General features: G+C 39.5%; 1 protein-coding gene across 2 annotated transcripts in view; it reads right to left on the bottom strand.

The window, feature by feature from the left end:
• Positions 1 to 132: 132 nt before the first annotated feature.
• PDHX (pyruvate dehydrogenase complex component X) overlaps positions 133 to 20,349 on the bottom strand; it is a 100,317-nt gene continuing 80,100 nt past the window's right edge. For both annotated transcript variants that reach the window (XM_032770680.2, XM_032770679.2), the window contains 3 exons: positions 17,073 to 17,231; positions 5,196 to 5,260; positions 133 to 2,215 (listed from right to left, as the gene is read on the bottom strand). In XM_032770680.2, the coding sequence (XP_032626571.1) occupies positions 1,951 to 2,215; positions 5,196 to 5,260; positions 17,073 to 17,231 (489 nt within the window). In that variant the 3' untranslated portion in view covers positions 133 to 1,950. The remainder of the gene's footprint in view (positions 2,216 to 5,195; positions 5,261 to 17,072; positions 17,232 to 20,349) is intronic.

Below are 20,349 nucleotides of genomic sequence, written 5' to 3'. Positions count from 1 at the left end.
TCCTCTAGGACACTAGTGGGGCAATTAATATTCCAATTTAGAAGCAAGAAATGGTCCCCTGAACCCTCCCCCGCCAAAGAAGAGAAAGCTGGCAATTTGCCACAGTAAGTAATCAGAAATACAATGTCAGACTGAAAGCTTATGAATTTCTCATGTTGTTATCATTCACACACATCAGTTAAAGAAGCAAATTAGTTTTGTGAAAACTCCAACCTGAACACTGACATAAATTTTAGACATACACTTACTATTGTAAGTATTGGAACAACTTGGTGAGTAAATAAATACTTAAGAAGTTTGGATCTTAAAGAACAAATTGGTGCAGTGAATTACATACAACAAAATACGGTGGCTCTAATGGTGACAGACTCCAGGACTTGAATGGGGCACTAGTGGCTTATGTTGTCATCAGATACCCTCAATGGAATTATTTAACTGGAAATTCCCATTGTTTCCATATGATATATACAGTAAACTATCATAATAGGGATTCCAAATAAAAAGCTACTCAAACTGAATTACAATTCAGTATCCATCTACTTATGATATGCACTTTGTAATGATACATTCATTCCTTCCATTCAAAGAAGGGATTTACTGAGCAAATGTTCAGTATGCAAAATCTGACCTTTGCCACTCAGGTCTGATGAAGAAGTTGGTACCACTGTGTGACAGAGAGATCATCATGATATTCAGTCTGCAAACATACTTCAGTTTTCCATTACCCATCAGATAACATACCATGGAACAATTGCAAAAGCACTATTGCAATTTGCAATAGTCAAACAATGACACACCAATTAGATTTTGATACAGGGCAACATTTAAATTTAATGGAACTCATTACTATTGTAATAATGTATTGGGTTAAAAAGGAAAGTATCACTTTCACAATTTATTGCAGGTTTAAAGTTTGTAATGATAAAAATATCTAGGGTGAAATCCTGGCTCTATTGAAGTAAATGACAAAACTGCTACTGACACATTTATTAAAATTATTTGTCTCCTTTGTGGGACACTACATTAAGTAGAGAACTTAAAATGCTGAAGTGCATACCCACACACACTTTAAATGGGTTTTTAATTAATCTAATGCTAAGTGAATTTTCAAATCCAGCTTTAGATGCTAATAGGCTATTTAATATTTTATTCTATTTGAATTTTTCCAATTACATCCATTATGTAATTTGGTTTTTGTGCACTAGAATTTTTCCACCCTCTGTTATTTTCATCTGGAAAAGATCATAATAAAGTAGAAGGTCAAGAATGGTTGAGTTTGTGACATGAACCAAACTAAAGCAACTTATAAAGGGTCATGTGTCACCAACCAAAGTAACTTATCTAGCGTCAAGTAGAAACCCTAGCAAAATCCTTGTCAAAAATCTCAGAGCTCTCACAGTTTAGATCACCCAACTCCAACAGAAAATTTTAGCTGGAACCCTCTTCACATATTAAATAGCTAAAATATATTGCTTGAACCCATAGCTGGCCTGATTCTCTTGATGACTGGGATTTATAGGGCCATCTTGCTCAGTCATGCTGCTTGCTTTCCTCTCTTGAAAGCATTGTCTCATTCCCTTTTTCATTCCACGTTTCACACTCAAATTTCCCAAGGTTTTTCTGAACTTCTCTCTCTAACTAAACAGTAACATATATGTTTAAATTTGGTGCAGTTGCTATTAAGCAGTGAAAGAACTATAATGCATTAATTCTATTTTAATATTTCTTTAAAGTATTTCAGTACTTTTACAGTATAAAACTTGAGAGCTACAAATGGTCACAAAGATGGATCTGAAGAGTCTTTCAAGTTAATTCAAATAAATTAAATATTTTAATTGTCCCCCTCATGCTTAGTATTCGTTATTTCTCTGGGGCAGTGGGGGAGGAGAGGGGAACAGTTTTTAACCTTGTTCCATATTTTGCCAAAGCAGGAGCCAATCCTTGATCAGTTTAACATAAGGCAAGTCGTATTGGATTCTCTAGGTTTGCTTTCAAGGTCTCCAGAAACACTGAAGCCAGTTTATCATCCACCATCCGACTGTCGCTTGACAGTGTCACTGTCATAAGCTGATGCTGCAGAAGTTTCTCGTTCCCTTCTTCATCTTCCACAATCTTGAGTTCGGGTCGAGCTTGTCCCACGGCTAGGATGCAGGCTTGAGGAGGGTTTATGACAGCAATGAAGCCACTGATGCCAAACATGCCCAGATTGGAAATGCTAAAGGAAGGGGGAAAAGTTTATGTACATATTTTCCGTGTTATAGGAAGATATCATTGCATTGTCACACAACCGAGATACACCCAGCTGTGGAAAAGTCACTACGAAGGGAATTTGCAGTGGCAGCCTCATCTTCCTCCAGTCAGATTAGCGCTGCCCAAAAAATGAGTGGTATGGGCTAAACAGGAGGCGTAGTTCCAGGCATATTTGAAAAGGCCCATTCAGCACATCACAACTGCAGCCTCTAACAATGGAAGTCTGATTTAGACTCAGAGACTCATAGGTCAGAAGGGACCAATATGATCATCTAGTCTGATCTCCTGCACAAGGCAGGCCACAGAACCCTACCCATCCACTTTTATAACAACCCCTAACCCATGACTGAGTTATTGAAATCCTCAAAATTGTGGTTTGAAGACCTCAAGCTGCAGAGAATCCACCAGCAAGCGACCCATGCCCCACGCTGCAGAGGAAGGCGAAAAACCTCCAGGGCCCCTGCCAATCCGCCCTGGAGGAAAATTCCTTCCCGACCCCAAATATGGCGATCAGCTAAACCCTGAGCATGTGGGCAAGACTCACCAGCCAGCACCCAAGAAAGAATTCTCTGCAGTAACTCAGTTCCCATCCCATCCAACATCCCCTCACAGACCATCGAGCAGACTTATCTGCCGATAATCCAAAATCAATTGCCCAAATTAAACTATCCCATCATAACATCCCCTCCATATACTTATCAAGCTTACTCTTAAAGCCCGATAAGTCTTTTGCCCCCACTACTTCCCTCGGAAGGCTGTTCCAGAACTTCACTCCCCTAATGGTTAGAAACCTTCGTCTAATTTCAAGTCTAAACTTCCTAATATCCAGTTTGTACCCATTCGTCCTCGTGCCTACATTAGTACTAAACTTAAATAATTCCTCTCCCTCCCTAACGTTAATCCCCCTGATATATTTATATAGAGCAAGCATATCCCCCCGGAGCCTTCTTTTGGCCAGGCTAAACAAGCCAAGCTCTTTGAGTCTCCTTTCATAAGGCAGGTTTTCCATTCCTCGGATCATCCTAGTAGCCCATCTCTGAACCTGTTCCAGTTTGAATTCATCCTTCTTAAACATGGGACACCAGAACTGCACACAATATTCCAGGTGGGGTCTCACCAGCGCCTTATATGTACAGTGACCCTCACCCTGGAATGAATCCAATGGGATAGCAGCAGTCAAATCTCTGCCTGCTGTCTCCTATGAATGAATCCTATCTGTGGGTAAGGTTTGCCTGATGCAGGGAAGTGCATAAAAGATATGATGCAAAACTATGTCTAGTATTTGAATTCAGCTCCTGTACCATAGCTAAGTTCTAATGATTCACAAAATACCTATGATCTAATATTTCACAAAAGTATGATAAAGAAAAGAGAGCAAAGATGAAAGAGGCAGCTTTAATCCTCTTTGATCCTGGGCCAGGTGTGTCCCAGGTTGGCCCCCAGATGTAACCGAGAGGTGCTTCAATTTACAAAGGCTATACTGATAATGCCAATGTACCAGTACAGCAGCTGGGTATCACTGGGGCACAGGTAAACCCTTTAAACAGGTAAAGCCCTACTCTGTTTCTCAAGGGCATGCCCCTATGTCACTCACTGGAGGTGGCATACAAGTCATTACGGTGACTCTCTACCACCCCAGGATGGAGTTACCCCTTTATGACTAGCTACAGAAAGGAACTAGCTCAATGCCTCCATTTATTTTTCAATTTATCATCCTTCTTCTGAAACCAGTGAGGTGCTAGTTTTTTCTTCTCCCCTCACTAAAGCCATTTCTGTTAATGAGAACATCCATCCCTGCACCGCTGGATTCTCATAAGCTTTTCTGCCGAAATGCTTATGCTCATCTAGGAGATATTTTCTTTTGACAACTGCTTCAGCCTGAAAACACCATGCAAAATAAATAGTTCTGTGCTCAAGGCTGGTGCAGTCCAATTACCCTACTCATATTAACAAATCTCTCTCGGTAAAAGAGTTTTATTACTAGTGCATCCCAGGACATTTTTATAGTCACCAATTATCCATTGTAAATGCAAAGATTTGTGTTAATACCACGCACAGTTAAAAAAAAAACAACACACTTAAATCACTTAAAAAAGTCATGAAGTTCAGGTTTCCACAGCAATGTTAGCCACTCTCTGTTTAAAAGTGTTATGTTTCTCATAAATGTAATATATTAAGATACATATTAAACCACAAAAAACTGAATCAGCACATGGTCAAAGAAGCCAATATAAAATTTGTTAGAAACTTAATTTCTGTATTGCCTTGCATTTAAATATTAACATTTTATTTAGCACAAACCATTTCATTTCTTCTTGTACATTAAAAAAAAAAAAAGGGGAGTGGGAGGACTGCTAAATACATGTAAATTGTCCCATTTAAGTTTTGAAGTTTACATCTCAAATATCAGAGTGGACTAAGGAAGGTTATGTCCCAGCTATAGAACAGCTTTTGTTTGGCTGGAGACCTTTTCCTGCAAGGCTGGGTTAAATGAGGCGAGAGTACATTGGTTTACACTGTAATAGTCGTGCCTTTGCAATAGAAAGATATTTTTATTTTTTTACCTTATAAAGTAAATATTTGACTTTATGTTTTCCTAACTACTAAATATAATAAACAATCTCCTGCAGATGGACTTACATGCAAAATAAAAGCCAAAACCCTTTTTCTCCCTATTTTCAACTCTCAACAGACTTGGCTGTATCAAGATGAACCTGTCTGAAAATTGTGAGGATTCTTCTCTTGATACAGGAATCTCAGGCCTAGATTATCCTTGCTAATTTGCAGGCGTAAATTGCTGCATCTCTTTTCAAAAATCACGTAATTGCTTTCACAGATACATTGGCTGATTGTATAAGATGACGTGTTAATGCACATCTGAATACCTGAGAGCCAGTCGTAGTTCTAAGCTCATATTGTATCTATTAAATTGGTAAAAAAATTACCTAAAAGATCCTCCTTGGTATTCTTCAGGTAACAGTTTTCCATCTCTTGCTTTCTTTGCGAGAGCCTAAGAAATTGGATAGAAAATAAAATCCCAGACCAAGTTATTTCATCACCTTGTATCTGAGTAAGACAGCACACACTGAGTATCGCACAGAATTAGTAAAATTCCCTATATGCTTTTTGGTCTACACAAATATTTGAGGCAAATAGTTTTGCCATTTAAATATGACATTGAAAATGATTAGTTGCTGCAGTTGTTTAAGATGTGAGGGGTGAGACATTTTGGATGAGGTGCCTGGGGAAGAAGACTAGGCCTGGTAGCCAGAGAGACTGGATGAGGAGCTGGAAGGGAGTAACTGGCACTGGCTGACATTTAAAAGAAAGATTGAGACTCTGACAGACAGCCTGGATGTGGAGACTAGGACTGGACGGACAAAGAGAATGAGACTTGGATAAGACTCCTGAGGAGACACTGGGGCTGGATAGGCAAGGAGAGCAGAACTGGGCAGAGGACCCAGGGATGTGGATAAGACAGGACTGGAACAGGGGCAGGTTAGAGAGGATAGAGCAGAAGGGATCAAGTATAGGCAAAACAGCCAGAAGAGTCTGTATCCCCACTAGAGCACACCCTCCCCCAGAGCCTGGAATGGAACCCACGATTCTGGCATCTCACCAATCTTCTGCTATAAGCAAATATCTGGGAAACCCACTGGCAAAGTGTGCCATCCTCCTGTAGGGCTGGTCCACACACAGGATGATAACCTATTACTTCTATCAGTTACTCGTTAGTTCAGTAGCAGAGGTCTGTGTGAGAGATCAAAACCTGCTGACGAACCATGTGTGTCAATATGATGCCAGATGATTAAATCTGTTGGGGGGGGGGGGGTTCTAGTTTGCTTTCTTAAAAACCTAGGGAAGTACACACAAAAAGTACACTAAAAGAATATTAACATTGCAATGTCAAGCACTCAAAAGTTAGAAAATGCCTTCATTTAGCCCCCTTCTGCATACACATTACTATATAGTTTTTAATTACATGATCACATACTACGTTTTCCCCATAGGAGTCCTATTTCATTCAGTATACTGGATGGACAGTGCTCACTTAAATGAGCAGCTATTCAATATTTTGTTTTCTCCTCATTATTTAGTGTGTTCCTCATAGTCTTATTTGCTGCACACTATCCATACCCTGCTCCAAAGGCAGAATTATTAGTTTCAAATGGACTTGTCTATGGTATTCATCACAATAGTATCTGAGCGCTTTGCAAACATTAATCTATCTTCACAACATCCCTGGGAGATGAGGAGGGGGATATTACCTGCTTTTTATAGATGGGGAGCTGAATCATAGAGGGATTAAGTCAGAAAAATGTTGGCTCTGTGGCTCAGCAGGTGCTAACTTAACCCATATGTTTTGGGATTGCTCCTATATCTATATATTTTGGGCAGAACTTAATTGCAGAATTAATTATTTCCTATCAAAACGGTGTTGCAAACTAAACAAGTAATTTTAAACCTAATGGATGTTCACTGGAAGCTGAATAAGTCTGAAAAACTTTGGCTTAGCAGAGTACTAATAATTATTAAAAGACTAGCACTACAAAAAGTGAAAAGCCAAACAGCAACCAGCAACTGAATACTGGAGCATACACATTGTAAGCTTGGTCACCATGGAAAGAATTGACTATGGTAAAAGAAATACCCAGGAAAAAACACTTTCAGAGATGTAGGATGCTGTCCTGGAAGTATCTGAATGATCCTATTTAGTGCGTTCTCCCAACACCTCCTCTCTACCAACTTCCTTCCCTCCCCACCTCTATAACCCTCCTCTAAGTATTGCTTTTATTCTTTATCTTAATTGTTTTAATTAGTTGTATTTTTATAGACATTAATTTGCTTTGTTGCCTTCAGAAAGGAAAAATGTATACAGACTGCAGTGTCTTCATCCATATTCTCAAAATCCTAGAGCTGGTCTGAGTCCATCTCCCTCTGATTGTAATTTTGGAAACAGTTGCTTTTTCCTGAAAAATCAGAGAGAGATGGGCTCAGACCTGCACTAAGATATCAAGAATATGAGTGAAAGGAATGCAGTCTGTATAATTTTTCCAGGCTGTAGGCAACAAACAAATGATAGGTTTCCCACAGTTTCATAAGATATGAAGGAACATTTAGGCTTAGTTAAATTGATGAAAAAAACCAAAACATTCAAACTATATTGCTCCCTTTAGAAAAGTCTTCTGATAACATTATATGCGGGATTTATTTGTAAGAAAAAGGTCCAGACATTTACTTTAACTGCAAAAGTCACGGGGAAATAAGCTGAAAGGCTTTTCTTGTTAAACATAAAATGTAAATAAAGTCACTTGAAGAACATCCTAGGTAAGGCAGGATGATTTAATGTTAGGGCAGAAGCATAGGTTCTCTTCCTCTCTGCTGAGAGGCCTTGGGTAAGGCACTTCACCTCCCTTTCCTTAAGTGATCCATAACACCTTCAAATCGCTCCTCAGGACACCAGGTTTCTATAAAGTCCTCAGAAAACAAACCCACCAATAAGTGATAATGATACAAAGCTTTTTGTGTCGGAGTGGAGTTTTGTGGAGGATTAGCTTCTGGGTTTTAACTCAGTTATCTCCATTTTGTGAAAAGGTGTCCAAGGTAACAGACTTTGTAATAAACTAAAAAGGACAGATTGAAGGGAAATAAGGAATAGCTGATATTCCTTATTTTATATAAATATGTGTATAAATTAATAATGGTGTAAATTTTTATTGTATCCTTTTCCCTAAACCTTTGTATGTCAGATCCCCACTCTCTGAGTGCAAGAATTGAATCTTTGTGTGTCTGTTGACAATGCCTAGTATCAGGGCTAGCTCCAGGGTTTTTGCCACCCCAAGTGACGAGAAAAAAAAAAGCTGCAATTGCAATCAGCTGCAGCGCCACCACGCCGCTTTCTTCTTTGGTGGCAATTTGGCGGCTGGTCCTTCCCTCTGAAAGTGACCAAGGACCTGCCACTGAATTGCTACCGAAGAGCCTGACGTGCCGCCCCTTCCCCTTGGCTGCCCCAAGCGCTTGCTTGCTGAGCTGATGCCTGGAGCTGACCCCGCCCAGCATATTGTGGATGTTCCCGGCATATAGATAATGAAGAGTAATAATGTTCCTTAGTGCTGAAATGAGAATAACACCACCCATTTTTATAAAGGTCTTAGCTATTTATGGGGAAAAGTGCTATATAAAAAGTCTTGTTATGAAAGGAAACATAAGGTGATATTGTTTCCCCTCTTCCAAACTAAAATTCTATAGTGCATGTAATAAAATCTGAATTCTGCATATAATCCCACCAATGACATGCAAAAATCAAGTTCAGTGAAGTTTTTCAATTCATTAAGCAATACCATACTTTTCTGTATTACTTATATTTGCATGTTCAGTATAGTATGGAGGCTGCGACTGGTTCACGGCACATTCATATGAGACAGCCTATATACATTTATTTTTGAATGCAGTGTAGCTATGATTATTCAAGTGCTCTCCCTCCTCACCAAATGAATTTTGTATGTGAACAATACTCTGTAGACAGCCTTGGAGAAGTAAAGTTCACTATGCGCAGAATAGGTACACTGGCATTCAAATTTCCTCATGCTCTGCTGCCACTGTACCATAACTCTGACCATGACGTTGTTGAATTAGCCAGCCACAGAGGTAAGAGGGTGACTTAGTCTCTACGACCATCCAATCTTCAGTCTTTCCAGTGGGAGGTCAAGAAAGAGAATATAAGGAGATATGGGGGAGATCAGTGCCAGACAGGGTGATTTCTTTTTGGTGACACAGTCACCTGCCCACTAGAAAATGAATCCAACTCATTAATTGTTGTTTGCAGCATTGTTGTAGCCATGTTAGTCCCAGGATATTAGATAGACAAGGTGAGTGAGGTAACCTTTTATTGGTCCAACTTCTCTGGGTAAAAGAGAGAAGCTTTCAAGTTACACAGAACTCTTCTTCTCTTCCTAGACCCAAAGAAGAGCTCTGAGTAGCTCAAAAGTTTGTCTCTTTCACCAACAGAAGTTGGACCAAAAAAAGATGTTACTTCACCCACCATGTCTCTCTGAGAATCAACTCATTTCACGTATGCTACAAAACAGTCTTGTTTAGTCACGAGTGACTTCAGCTAGATTTCAACCAGTGACCTAAAGAATAAACACTAGTCCTTTGCACCAGCCAGTCTTCTTAGGTTATTAAGTATTTCTGTGTTTTTTTGGAAAGTACTTCTGAGACAGAATTTCTCTCTGAGAAGTGATAACAGTTAAGCCATTAAATTGCTCACAAAATGAAATTTAGAAATAAACTACCATAACGATACTAAAGAGGAAAACACTATTTAGAAAAAAGTTTACAAGAACACTCAGTAAGGTATTGCATGTTGTATTACACATGAATGAGGGGCAGGAAAGTCTTTTGTGAATGCTACCCAAAATCCATAAACCTGGGAATCCTGGACACCCCATCATATCAGGCATTGACACCTTGACAGCAGGATTTTTTGGCTATGTAGACTCTCTCCTCAGGCCCTACGCTACCAGCACTCCCAGCTATCTTTGAGACACTACTAACTTCCTGATGAAACTACAATCCTTTGGTGATCTTCCAGAAAACACCATCCTAGCCACTATGGATGTAGATGCTCTCTACATGAACATTCCACACAAAGATGTACTACAAGCCATCAGGAATAGCAGCCCTGATACCATCACGGCAAACCTGGTGGCTGAACTTTGTGACTTTGTCCTCACCCACAACTATTTCAGATTTGGAGACAATTTATACCTTCAAGTCAGTGGGACTGCTATGGGTACTCGCATGGCCCCACAGTATGCCAACATTTTTATGGCTGACTTAGAACAATGCTTCCTCAGCTCTCATCCCCTAACGCTCCTACTCTACTTGTGATACATTGATGACATCTTCATCATCTAGACTCATGGGAAGGAGGCCCTTGAGGAATTCCACCAAGATTTCAACAATTTCCACTCCACCATAAACCTCAGCCTGGATCAGTCCACACAAGAGGTCCACTTCCTAGACATTACAGTGCTAATAAGTGATGGTCATAAAAACAACACCCTATACCAAAAATCTACTGACCACTATACTTACCTACATGCCTCCAGCTTTCATCCAGACCACATCACACGATATCTACAGCCAAGCTCTAAGATACAACCACATTTGCTCCAATCCCTCAGACAGAGACAAACACCTACGGGATCTCTATCAAGCATTCTATAATACCTACCTGGGGAAGTGAAGAAATACATTGACGGAACCAGACGGCTACCTAGAATTCACCTACCCACAGGACGGGTCCAAAAAGAAAAGTAACAGAACACCACTGGCCTCCAGCACAAGTCTCTCCAGCACATCATAAAGGATCTACAACCTATCCTGGAGGACGATCCCTCACTCTCACAGACCTTGGGAGGCAGACCAGTCATCACTTACAGACAGCCCCCCAACCTGAAGCAAATACTCACCAGCAACTACACACCACACAACAAAAACACCAACCCAGGAACCAAACCCTGATGCCAACTCTGTCCACATATCTATTCAAGGGACACCATCATAGGACCTAACCACATCAGCAACATCATCAGAGGCTCATTCATCTGCACATCTACCAATGTGATATATGCCATCATGTGCCAGCAATACCCATCTGCCATATACATTGGCCAAACCGGACAGTCTCTACACAAAAGAATAAATGGACACAAATCTGACATCAGGAATCATAACATTCAAAAACCAGTAGGAGAACACTTAAATCTCCCTGGTCACTCAACAACAGACCTAAAAGTGGCAATTCTTCAACAAAAAAAACTTCAGTGTGAAACTGCAGAACTGGAATTAATTTGCAGACTGGACACCATCAGATTAGGCCTGAATAAAGACTGGAAGCGGTTGGGTCATTACAAAACCTAAACCTAATTTCCCAAATACTAATTTTCCCCTACTGTTACTCACATCTTCTTGTCAACTGTCTGAAATGGGCCATCCTCATAACACTTTAAAAGTTATTTTTCCTCCCTTGGTATCCTGCTGTCAATTGAATTGTCTCCTTAGACTAACCTCACACTTCGTAAGGCATTTCACATCTTTTCATGTATTTATACCTGCTCCTGAATTTTCTACTCCATGCATCTGATTAAGTGAGTTCTAGCCCACAAGAGCTTATGCCCAAATACATGTGTTAGTCTCTAAGGTGCCACAAGGACTCCCTGTTGTTTTTGCTGATACAGACTAACATAGCAACCCCTCTAAAATTTGTGAATGGTTGTGATTAGCATGTAGTGCATTACATTAACAAAGACTAACTACAAAACATCTTTTAATGGGTTACGCCTATCTTTAAGGGACTTCACAGATATGAGGGAAAGGATTCTAAAGCTAAACAGCTCCATATATATTTTTACTTATTATAATAGTTTGGAGTTTTAATGAGTTCATAAACAATGAGTTTACAGGTAACCACAGTTCAAAATGCATCATTAGACATCTGAATAAATAACCTTTATAATAAATCCATTTTCCTTTCCTTTTTCAGGCTCTTATTTTTTCCCATGGAGAAAATGTTATTTTTTGTTATTAAAAAATGGCAAGTTACAGAGGGCAACATTACATTTAAAAAACTCATATTATAATGACCAGTGTGAACCAAAAAATGTCTTACAATAGGCTACCAACTTGAAGAGAGAAAAGGACCAGACTCTAACATTCTTACTGACACTGAAGGGACTGCTCAAGGAGTGAGGTACAATTCAGTGTCACGTCATCAGAATGTGGCCCAAAGGTTTGCTTCGAGGTAGAAATGGAGAGTTGGATCATCCAGAACAAAGAGCAGCATATTAGCAGATGTAAATGATTTCATTAAATTAGAAAGGGGTACCTCGTATATAGCACTGTTTTTCTGCCAAACTCCTCTTTCATAGTCACCCATTTGCCTACAGAAAATCTTCAATTAGTATCAAGTTCTCTCTACCCTTCTCCATAAGTGGTGATGCGTCTAGATGTTTCTTCCTTTATGAATTGGAACTTTGCATGCAGTGCAAAACATGCGAGTCTGCTTTTCTACTAAGAAATCAAAAATTTGCAGACATATTTTCTACTTTCTTATCTGCTTTTGTCTGCCTTGATGTTGCTTCTGCTGTCAGTCTTCTCTAAAGGGGTGACTCCTGTAGGACAGTCATGGTAGTCAGAGCCTGGTCCAGAAGTTCAGATAGAGAGAGAGACCATGAGCAGGCCAGCTGCCTCAGGCCCTACTCCCAGTACATGTCAATTTGGGGAATTCACTTACATTTGTGCTTCAGCTTCTCCATATTACAGCGTGCGTAATACTTATTCTGCTTACTTGCTTTACTACTTTTTACTTTTACAGCACCTTCTAGCAGGGAATCATGTGCACTTCATAAATATTAATGAACTAATCCTCAACTCCCTTGTGATATAGCTGTTTTTAATCAATTTACAGATTAATGTTTGTACAATATTCTGAAACTGTAAAACACTATATAAGCATCAAGTATTTTTATGATCACAAGTGCTACTGAATCTCTTAGACTTTAAGGTCAGAAGGGACCAATATGATCCTCTAGTCTGACCTCCTGCACAAAGCAGGCCACAGAATCCTACCCATCCACTTCTATAACAACCCCTAACCTATGTCTGAGTTATTGAAGTCTTCAAATTGTGGTTTGAAGACCTCAAGCTGTGGAGAATCCACCAGCAAGTGACCCATGCCCCACGCTGCAGAGGACCTCTGATATAAAGCCTTACTTCCATTGATAATAATGGGATCTGCCCAGGGCAATTTATGATAAAGTCATAATTACAATTTGAAGCAGGATTTAAATTAACTTGTCACAACTATGAGGTATATCTACACTGTTGTTGTAGCTGTGCTAGTCCCAGGGTCTCAGAGAGACAAAGTGGGTAAAGTGATATTGTTTATTGGACCAACTTCTGTTGAAGAGAAAGAGAACCTTTCAAGCCACACGAAGCTCTTCTTCAGGTCTGAGAAAGGTGATAACTCCTTATCTGTTCCACCTTGTATTTAGCTGTGATACTTTGAACACTTTTCTCAGACCTGAAGAAGAGTTCTATGTAAGCTCGAAGGCTCGTCCTTTTAGCCAAGAGAAGTTGGTTCAATAAAAAGATATCACTTTACCCACGTTATCTCTCTAGCTATAAAGCATCTTATTTTCATAATTTAAGGTGAAGGTTTATCATGCAACAACTCAACTTTCACTCATAAGAGAAGAATGACAAATGCAGACTGACACTCATTTCAGCATGGTTTCCTCATATAGAAGTTGACCTAGTGTGTTACTGTCAAGTGGAACAAATAGCTTTATGAACTTTTCTAATGGGTTTTGTCCACTAAAAGTAAAAGCTAAGGTCCTCTAGGAACAAAACAGGAGCAGCAGCAACCACCAGAGTGCCACCCCCACCTCCGAGCAGCAGTGACCGCTGGAGTGCACATGCACACACACACACTCCCGCCAAGCACCAGCATCCTGGAGCACCCCTTCTTCCCCAGCACCTACAATTTAGTTAGGGGTATTTTTAGTAAAAATCATGGACAGGTCACTGGCTGTGACTTTTTGTTTACTGGCCATGACTTTTACTAAAAACATCCATGACTAAATCATAGCTTTAGCCATTATTATATTTTTTGGGGGGGATGGTATTGACAACACTTATCAAAATGAACATTCTGAAGTCCACTGCAAGGTATGACCCTCAGCAGATCAGAAGTAACTACAGGGCTCTGGGAGTAAGGTGAGGGGGTTGGGAACACAAGTGGTGTTCTCTTCAGTCCTTCCAGTCAAGAGTAGGGGCCTCAGCAGAGACAGATGCATCCTGGAGCTGAATGGCTGGCTGCGAGGACGGTGTCACCAGGAGGGCTTGGCTTCCTTGACCATGGGATGCTGTTCCTGGAAGAAGGACCAAAACATAGATGGGGCCACCTATCAAGGAAGAGGAAGAGCATATTTGCCACAGACTGGCTAACCTAGTGAGAAGGGCTTAAAACTAGGTTCGATGGAGACAGGTGACCAAAGCCCACAGGTAAGTAAAAACCAGATCTGGGAGAAGGGTCGGAATCTGGGGGGGGAGCACGGGCTGTTATAGCAAAAATAAGGGAGAGACAAGACAGAACTGGGGGCAGAAATCAAATCAGTATCTTAGATGTCTGTATACTAATGTGAGAAGTATGGGGAATAAGCAGGAAGAACTCAAAATGCTAGTAAATAAACACAACTATGACATAGTTGGTGTCACGGATACTTGGTGGCATAATATTTGCATGACTGGAATAATGGTATAGAAGGATACAGCTTGTTCAGGAAGGACAGGCAGGGAAAAAGGGAGGAGGTGTTGCCTTATATATTAAAAATGTATTCACTTGGACTGAGATAGAAATAGGAGACAGACTTGTTGAAAGTCTCTGGGTAAGGATAAAAGGGGTAAAAAAACAAGGATGTCGTCATGGTAGGGGTCTACTACAGACACCAAACCAGGAAGAAGAGGTGGATGAGGCTTTTTTTAAACTAACAAAATCATCCAAACAAAGGACTTGGTGATGATGAGGGACTTCAATTACCCAGACATCTGTTGGGAAAATAACACAGCGGGGCATAGATTATCCAACAAGTTCTTGGAATGTATTGGAGACAATTTTTTATTTAAGAGGGTGGAGAAAGCTACTAAGGGGGGGAGGCTGTTCTAGATTTGATTTTGACATATAGGGAGGAACTGGTTGAGAATTGGAAAGTGGAAGGCAACTTGGGTGAAAGTGATCATGAAATGGTAGAGTTCATGATTCTAAGGAATGGTAGAAGGGAGAACGGCACAATAAAGACAATGGATTTCAAGAAGGCAGACTTTAGCAAACTCAGGGAGCTGGTAGGTAAAATCCCATGGGAAGCAAGTCTAAGGGGAAAAACAACTGAAGACAGTTGGCAGTTTTTCCAAAGAGACATTATTAAGGGCACAAGAGCAAACTATCCCACTGCATAGGAAAGATAGAAAGTATGGCAAGAGGCCACCCTGGCTTAACCCAGAGATCTTCAATGATCTAAAACTCAAAAAAAGAGTCCTACAGAAAGTGGAAACTCAGTCAAATTACAAAGGATGAATATAAACAAACAACACAAGTATGTAGGGACAAAATTAGAAAAACCAAGACACAAAATGAGATCAAACTAGGTAGGGACATAAAAGGGAACAAGAAAACATTCTACAAATACATTAGAAGCAAGAGGAAGACCAAGGACAGAGTAGGCTTGTTACTCAATGAGGGAGGGAAAGGACAATAACAGAAAATGTGAAAATGGCAAAGGCGCTTAATGATTTTGTTTGCATTTTCACCAAGAAGATTGGACGTTTAACACAGTGAACGCCAGTGAAAATGAGGAAGGATCAGAGTCTAAAATAGGGACAGAACAAGTCAAAAATTACTTAGACAAGTTAGATGTCTTCAAATCACCAGGGCCTGATGGAATGTATCCTAGAATCCTCAAGGAGCTGACTGAGGAGCTATCTGAGCCATTAGCAATCGTCTTCAAAAAGTCATGGAAGACGTGACACATTCCATAAGACTGGGAAAGGGCAAATATACAGTGCCCATCTATAAAAAAGGGAAATAAGGACAACCTAGGGAAATACAGACCAGTCAGCTTAACTTCTATACCTGGCAAGATAATGGAGCAAGTAATTAAGCAATCAATTTGCAAACACCTAGAAGATAATAAGGTGATAAAGAACAATCAGCATAGATTTGCCAAGAACAAATCGTGTCAAAGCAACCTTATAGCCTTCTTTGACAGGGTAACGAGCCTTGTGGATAGAGGGGAAGCAGTAGATGTGCTATATCTTGACTTCAGTAAGGCTTTTGATACTGTCTCGCATGACCTTCTCATAAACAAACTAGGGAAATACAAACTAGATGAAGCTACTATAGGGTGGGTTTATAACTGGTCGGAAATTCATTTCCAGAGAGTAGCTATCAGTGGTTCACAGTCATGCTGGAAAGGCATAATGAGTGAGGTCCCACAGGGATTGGTTCTGTTCAATATCTTCATCAATGATTTAGATAATGGCATAGAGAGTACACTTATAGAGTTTGCGGATGATACCAAACTGGGGGGTGCGGGGGGTGTTGCAAGTGACTTGGAGAATAGGATTATAACTCAAAATGATCTGGACAAACTGGAGAAATAGTCTAAAGTAAACAGGATGAAATTCAATAAAGACAAATGCAAAGTACTCCACTTAGGAAGGAACAATCAGTTGCACACATACAAAATGGAAAATGACTGACTAGGAAGGAGTACTGTGGAAAGGGATCTAGAAATCATAGTGGATCACAAGCTAAATATGAGTCGATGGTGAATGCTCAAATGGTCACAGCCACGAACAAGGGAAATAATAATTACAATAAAACAAACCACCCCCACCTAGGGCCTGGAGAAAATACTGCAAATATTAAAAAAAGTCTGAAATTACTTATTTGTTGTTGTTTGTTTTTTAATCTATCAGTTCGATTAAGACACAATTTCACAGGCTATAGTGAGCCATGTTTAGCTGGGATTTCACTGCAGAATTTGCATTTAAAAAGAGTGCTAAGAGAATGAATGGCAGAGACTTACTATATTAATAATAATTTTAAAATTCCAACACCACTAAAGCAGCTTTATAGACCATTTCAAAACTGCTTTAAGATCATCATTCATGTTCATCTGGGTCATGCCATACACATGGCTCCAAGAAGCTAAATAGCCATGATATTTCTAAGCTTATGTACATCTGAGACCTACCTTTGCAGAAGCAGAAATTTCCTGCACTCCCTTGGCAGCAGCATCTTTTATGATTGGTGTAATGAGACCTCGGTCTGTTGCCACAGCAATAGAGATGTCGATGGATTGCAGCTGCCTGGGGCCCTCTCCATCCCAGGTCACATTCACATCTGGCATTTGCTAGAAAAGAGAAACACAAAGAGAGCCAGCTGTTAAAGGAATAATGGTTCAAGAATTATTAAAAGGAAACCCCTTTAAAATGCACAGTGATATACAGGCATTCACCAAAGGAATTAATGCAGTACAGAATGCTGTTTGAGAGAACAGGTCACATCTGTCACCAGGACTGCCACGAGCAAGACAGGGATAATAAAAGACTTGCCATGTAACTCTAAGAATAGACCTACTTTATTAGCTAGCATCCATTTAAATCTAAACTGTCAGCAAGTGCAAATGTATGCTGCAGAGATGGAAATTGTGCAGCAGGGGAGCAACAAGAAATATTTATGAACACTCAGGGTCACTGGGAAACTAATGATATGCTAACAGCAGGCTCCAAATTCCTTTGGTGTTCACAAGTATCACCTTTTGGATGGCTGAAATTCAAGAGGTACAAAGCAGAGGGTTTTTTTTGCCAACCATGAAGTAGGGTGAGCCAACATACTGTATTTATATTTTATATGAGAGGGTAGTGAACAGATTAAAATGGAAAAGGGATGCAGAGATCCTACTAAACATACACCAGGATAGTAATGTTAACAGCTTTTGCCCTGCTTGTTTTGGTACCACTCTAATCAAAAAAGTTGGTTGAGTTTTAACTGAGTATATTGCAAAATGCTGAAGTCTATTATTGGTGTTAGGTCCTCTTATCCAAAATAGCCTCACGCAGATTTCTAGGGACAGATCCAGGTTGAAGTTCATCGATTAACGATAACCAATCACAAGTCCTCTTGAGTTTACCAAACACAGCAAGGAAGATAAAAAAAAAAAAAAAAAGGCACGGAGGGGAGAGGAGAGAGAGATGGATAACTAAGGCAATTGGTAACAGGGTATTTGGTCCTTCATGTCTAAGTCACCAGTTTTAAGTAATCCTGATTAACAGTGACCATACATATATGATGTGTAGGCTTGTTCTGTGTCCAGTGCAAAACGAGTTATCAGAAAGTCTAATTCCTAGTGGAGAGATGTCTCAGTAGAAATGCCCATTCAATCACTGGCCTAGGAACTGAACTTTCCTCACTCCCTGGTAGTCTAATATCATCATGGGATGAGATATACTGGCAAGTAGTAGCAAGAGGGACCCCCGGGGGGTTATATGAAGCTTCAAACACTAGCACTGTCAATCTAGCAATTGTAAAACCCAAATAATAAAATAACCTGGAGTTGAAAAGCTGAAACTTTGTATCTTGCTGGCACTTTGAAGCAAGATTTTTTTAAACCTGTTTTGAACATCCAACATTCAGATCTCTACCTTGTCATCCCACAGATGGTACTCCTGGGTTATTTGCATAAGAGGAGAATATGCAAGAAAAATTTAAGCATTCTCAGCTCACCTTCTTATGTGTATGAAGATAAGAAGAATTATGATATTGTGATGTATTATTTTGTATCCTTAAAGAGGAATACATTTAGCAGTCAGGGAAACGTAAAAATCTCCTATTAAATCAAGTAGTAGTAGTAGTCAAAATTTTCTGAATTTCAAGTTTTTCATGCAATTTTGTCAAAAATTCTATTTTGATTAACCATCTCCCACATCCCCAAACATTTAACAAAAATCTTTGGGGGTTTTTGACTAGCTAATAACTGAGCGTTATTTCTGACATGCTATGTATATATTTGATTATTTCTGAACATTTTAAGTTACTAAAAATCAAATTTGAGTGTGGGTTGTTTTTATTAACATCACAATAGTATAATGGAGTGGGAGTAGTCTTATGATTACTAAATATTTTCCAAAACAATAAATAGCTTTTATGTAATGTACACACAAAATTAGCACATCATTAAAATACTCTATTCAATTTTCCTTCCCCAATTTACATATTTTAATTCACAAATGTCTTCTAGTTATCAACTGCATCAAAACTGGAATAGTAAAAGCCTATGTGCCAACTCATTTATAACTGCTCATATATACAATGTACTAAACAAGCTGTTCTCCATCATCATCCAGTTATCAGAGATCGTCAAATTTTCTTTAAGAGCCTGGAAGATGACATGTTACTGCTGATTTTTTAATGCCCAGCAGCAATCTAATCTTTCAGTAGAAGAGCCTAATGCTGGATTAGCAATGACAGTCAACAAAAATGCAAAATCTAATCAATTAAAATTCAGATATTAAGAACAGAAAATCATATTCCCTAAACTGATTGGTGTAGATCATTCTGTAATAATAAATGCAGAAATCCCCTTTTAAATAACAAATGAACAACATGCATAATTCTTACACCATATGGTAAAACATATTGAAAAAAATCAACTGTGAAAAGTACCTGTTATAGTTGCTTTAAGAGTATATCTATACTACAGAAGGGAGATGCGATTCCCAGCATGGGCAGACAGACTTGCACTAGTTCACCTTGAACTAGTACATTAAACATAGCAGTACAGATGTTGTGGCACTGGCAGCAACTTGGGCTAGCCGCCCAAGTCCAAGCCCGCCCAATCTCTTGGGTCTGGGAATGGATGCCTAGCCCAATAGCTGTCACTGCCACAAGACGCAACATCCACAATGCTATTTTGAGCACACTTTCTTGTGTTGAGCTAACATAAGTCTGTCTACTTGCCCTGAGAATCACACCTCTAAACTGCAGTGCAAACACACCCCCCGTTAGCAGGCTGCACCTGCTAGAAGTATTAACTTGTACTTAGAAGTTTTTGCAATACATATCATATAAAAAGGGGTTTTAGAACATTAATACTATTATTTAACTTATTCTTTTATTGACAGAAGAAATGAATACATAAAAATTGACCATTTTTTATTTTGAACGCTACATTTTAGTAAATTGCTGTAGATAGAAAATGTGCTATGTGCTATTTAGCAAACAGACAGTATCCCTGATGTTGGGAACAAATCTGTGGCCCCCTAGAACTTCAAAGTTATCGGTGTACTATACACTATGGCCACTCAACTTCTTCCAATTCCAAAATCCTGGCCTCCACCATTTAATCTAAAATAGGCATTTGATTTCTATACAGTAGGAAGAGCAGTTGCTCATCTACTTTGGGTGCTCAACATAAACTAAACTAAACTACAAAAATAAATTAAATAAATAAATAGTAGTACACCCACCCG

The sequence above is a fragment of the Chelonoidis abingdonii genome, chromosome 4 (genome assembly GCF_003597395.2).
Source record: "Chelonoidis abingdonii isolate Lonesome George chromosome 4, CheloAbing_2.0, whole genome shotgun sequence".
NCBI classification, from domain to species: Eukaryota; Metazoa; Chordata; order Testudines; family Testudinidae; genus Chelonoidis; species Chelonoidis abingdonii.
This window is presented reverse-complemented; position numbering and strand designations above follow the sequence as displayed.